The sequence below is a fragment of the Orycteropus afer genome, unplaced genomic scaffold (genome assembly GCF_000298275.1).
Source record: "Orycteropus afer afer isolate SDZICR_OR568_19922 unplaced genomic scaffold, OryAfe1.0 scaffold00064, whole genome shotgun sequence".
Classification (NCBI taxonomy): Eukaryota; Metazoa; Chordata; class Mammalia; order Tubulidentata; family Orycteropodidae; genus Orycteropus; species Orycteropus afer.
Genome location: NW_006921651.1, coordinates 2,159,511 through 2,163,791, shown reverse-complemented (window position 1 = coordinate 2,163,791; position 4,281 = coordinate 2,159,511). Strand labels below are relative to the sequence as shown.

Here is a 4,281-nt window from a genome sequence, read left to right as displayed (position 1 = left end):
CTGGCTGTGACCAAGCAATGACCATAACCTTGCCCCTTGTCAGCTCTACTATATACCTGGGAATTCTGATCATTCACATGAACTTATAGGCCCATACGACAGTGATTTTGTATTTATATTTTTGATTTGATTAATGTCAGTAGGGTGGGAACTGTTTTCCTTTTTCTCTTTCATGCCATTGTATCTTCAGTGCCTGGCTTAGTGCCTGACCCTCTGCAGGTCTGCAATCAACATTTATTGAATAATACACTCTTTTCACACTGTTTTGAGATGCCAGCTTCATGAATGAATGCATACTGTGGTTTGACAGGTAGCAAAATTAATACATTTTGATTCTTTCAATGTCATGTCTATGTAGCTTTATCTTTTAGAAAACAAATATTTAATACAATACTGGAAAATAAAGTTGACTTTTTCTGTTTTCTACGACATCACCCGACCAAGACTCAATTTTCCTTTTACCTGTTTGTGGTTCACCAGTTGTCAGTACTTGGGTCTGCATTAGTTAGCGATTTGAGAAGAGAACATGAAGTATCTCATGGAACCTGAGGAGAGAATTAGGCCTCAGGAACTGATAGGCACCTGGCCTGCTGTTCTTGAGATGTACAGAAAGTTCTTTCTCCACCACGAGGCTACCTGCTGAGTTTTCGTTTCAGTTTTTTTTTTCTTTCTTTCTTTCTCAGACCAGAAAAATGGCTGCCACCAATAGCTCCCAGGATTACATCTTCTGTTGAGGTGCTAAGATCTGAAGGCCTTGTTTGAAGACTCCTTGAGAGATGTCATTTGCTCCATGCAGCTGTGACTGGAGAGCTGGCCCCTTCTGTCTGGCTGCCAGAGCAGTACTGCAGTTGACTCTTTTTCTGGAGAGCTTGGGCAGCCACTCCAAAGCATTCCCATTTCAGCATCAGAAATTCAGTGCAGCTTTTAAAAATAATACAGCTCAAACCCTCTGAATTCAGCATCTCTGGAGTTGGGACTTGAGTATCTGCATTTTCAATAAGCTGAACTTATTTTACTTCCTAATAAGAGACAAGGAGCTCTGGTAGCATAGTGTCAAAAGGCACTTGACTGCTAACCAGAAGGCTGGCGGTTCAAACCCACCAGCCACTCCTAGGAAGGAAGATGGGGCAATCTACTTCCATAGTGATACTGCCTCGGAAACCCAAGGAGGGGTCGCTATGAGTCGGGTCTGACTTGATGGCATGTAACAACAACAACAACAACAGTAAGAGACAAGATCCATGATTAGTTTCAGTTGTTGTAAACACACACACACACACACACACACATCCCTAGAGCTAGGTGGAAGTTATGAGCATGGACTTTGGGGTCACCCAGCCTTGGGTTCAAATTCTGACTCTGCCACTACTCAGTAGGACAACCTTAGGCATTTTAAGCAAGTAGCTTAACCCTTTTCAGTCTCGGTTTCCTTACCCTAATATGGGAACGATATAGTACCTACTCTTTGGGATATTGTGGTTAGGTAGTACATTTATATGTGCATTTAAAATGCCTTGTGAAAAATTAATGTAAGCAGCTCTCAATAAGTTGTAGAGAATAGAATTATTTTTATTTATCCAGAAGACAATGTATCTAATTATTTGAGAGAAAAGATAGCAGCTAAAAAGAAAAATTCCCAAACATTATGTGTAACCTGGCTCCTTTATTGTCTGTATTTTTAGAATATGCTGAAGGCGGTCAGTGCGACCCAGAAACAGATAGACCTGGTAAAGCTCCATGAGCAAGCCAAGAGGAACCTGGAGGAAGAAATCCAGAATTACAAGGATGAGGCTCAGAAACAGAGGAAGATCATCTTTCAACTGGAGAAGGAGCGAGATCGGTACATCAATGGAGCCAGGGACTTCACTCAAAAGGTAAGCCCCCCTGGCAGGTACAGCCCGCTACATTTCTGATTGTATAAACTGTTGCAAAGATGGTTTTATTCAGATTTCAGCTTGTGGTTTGCACAGATTTAAGAAGGCTGACGTTGACAGAATAAAAGCTGTCTTAGAGGTAGTTGAAGGAGTCCTGGTTGCACAGTGGTTAAGCATTTGGCTGCTAACCAAAAGGTTCAAACCCACCAGCCACTCTATAGAAGAAAGATGGCGCAGTGTGCTTCTGTAAAGATTACAGCCTTAGAAACCTTACGGGCCAGTTCTGCTCTGCCCTGTCGGTTTGCTATGAGTCAGAATCGACTTGATGGCAGTGGATTTGGTTTTTGGTTTAGAGCAAGCTGTGGGCCAGATTGTGTAATGGTCGAGGCTTACCCTTGGTGCTCTTCCTTTTCATTTTTCTGGACCCGCTTCTCCCAGTTTCTAGGTGCTCCAGATACTCTCCCTCTCATCCCTTCACGGTGGGCTCATCAGGGCTTTGGATAGGATCATTAAGAATGATTTCGGGGATTTCAACTTTACTTTAACAACTTGTTTGCACATTGCCTACATTAAGCACCAGCAGTTAAAAGAGCACTCTCTTTAGTGTATTCAAAGATGGCATAGAGCAGGGGTTCTGAGATGGAGACAAGTTTTGGTTATGAAGCTGGGAAGAGAGTTTTGGGGAAAAGCCTCATTTAGTGAGTTTTTTTTTTTTGTTGTTGTTTTCCTAGCAAAATGTAGTCTGGCATGCAATGCAAGCCCTCTCTCCCAACTCCTTGATGAAATTGGCAGTAAATTCTACAGCACTCACCTATACTCTTGCATGCTTAAGTTTTGCTTTATTTTCAGAGTGGAATCTCAAAGAAGATGACAAAGGGGGTAGCCAACATTTGAATCATAAACCTAAAGAAAGTGGGAAACAAGCTTTACTAATGGGAAACCACCTTCTTCCCACTTACACTAAATAAATGCTGAACAGATGTTTACAGAACGTAGGATTGAACACATATGCTTTGTCTAGCCCTGGCCGGACATGTGTTCCTTGTAAAGATCCCCAAGAGATTCTCACACCCTCGATTGGGAATCATCAGAACAGAGCATGGTTCTCTTCTGACTTAGTCATGCTGGGAGCACTATCGATTGATTTACTGACTGTGGGAAGATTAGAGGTCAATTCAGGTCCTTGTGTTCTCTACCCTGGACTAGCACGTTAGCCTCTGTAACAAATACTTTAATCTGTAGCAAATAATTTCCAAACCTCAGTGGTTTACAGCAATAAAGATTTATTTTTGCTCACATCATTGCCCTTGGAGGGTCAGCTGCAGCCCTGCTTCACATCCTCTCCACTCCCAGCTGAGTCTGTCTGGTACGTGCTGGCCTTTGGAGAGAGGGCCGAGAGTGAAACGGGAACACTGAAGTTCTCTTAGAGCTTCTGCTGTCGAGCGAAGGGCACAGAACACCTCTGCTCCTAGTCCATTGGCCAAAGCAAGCCCCATGGCAAGCCTCACATTCCTGGGTCGGAGTATGCCCTTCTGCAGGAGGGGCTCTGTGGAGTGGTTCAGCAATATGTTTGAATATGTCATCAATCTGTTGGAGCTTTCCACTTCTCCATCCTGATAACCAGCCTCTCTCCAGGCTGCCATCATACCACCACTGAAGTTAACTCCCACACTAGTCTTACTGTTATTCCTGAGCTTACAAATCTCTATCAACTCTCAGGTCCCTGGGACAGTGTTTCCCAACATTTTTTTATATTACAGCACATAAAGAAAATAACATGTCTATGGTGCATGGCAGTAAGAGGAAAAGGCTGCTCAGGACTGGAGGGGATCTAGGGATGCCAGCTGCCCTGGTCCCACCTGGCTACCCTGTAGTAGAATCACACACCCGTAGCCCATGAAAGGCTTAGCTGGTGGATGCTCTAACCTATGGGATACAATCTTTGTGTTCTCCCTGGAAAGTTCTTCCTCCCCTTCCCTGCATGGCAACCTTGTTCATCCTTCAAGACTCAGTTCAAATCTCCGTGGTCAAACCTACTTTGACTCCTCCAGGTGGAGCTAGTAACTCTCTCCTTTATGCTCCACGGGGATGTGTTGACATCTATAGAATGGTCATTATCATTATCTAGAATAGTTAATTATTTGCACATTTTTTTCCTCCACTTTATAGTGAGCTCTTAGGAGTAAGGACCTTTATCTTGTTCTTTTTTTTTTTTTTTTTCATTTCTAGCATCCTGGCACATGATAGGCACCACAGATATTTGTGAACAAATGGATAGGTGATGAGTAGCAAAAAGGATGTTGCCACTGATTTTGGTATTTTTCTTGGTTTTCATGTAAAGGAGAAATACTGGTACCAAGTTTTGCTATTAACTGCGTGTGTGTGCGTATATATATATATATATATA

At 42.8% G+C, this 4,281-nt stretch overlaps 1 protein-coding gene across 1 annotated transcript in view; it reads left to right on the top strand.

Moving 5' to 3' along the window:
* CFAP58 (cilia and flagella associated protein 58) overlaps positions 1-4,281 on the top strand; it is a 197,437-nt gene that overhangs the window by 71,143 nt on the left and 122,013 nt on the right. The window contains exons 9-10 of the mRNA XM_042780815.1: positions 1,683-1,874; positions 3,228-3,240. Coding sequence (XP_042636749.1) covers positions 1,683-1,874; positions 3,228-3,240 — 205 coding nt within the window. The remainder of the gene's footprint in view (positions 1-1,682; positions 1,875-3,227; positions 3,241-4,281) is intronic.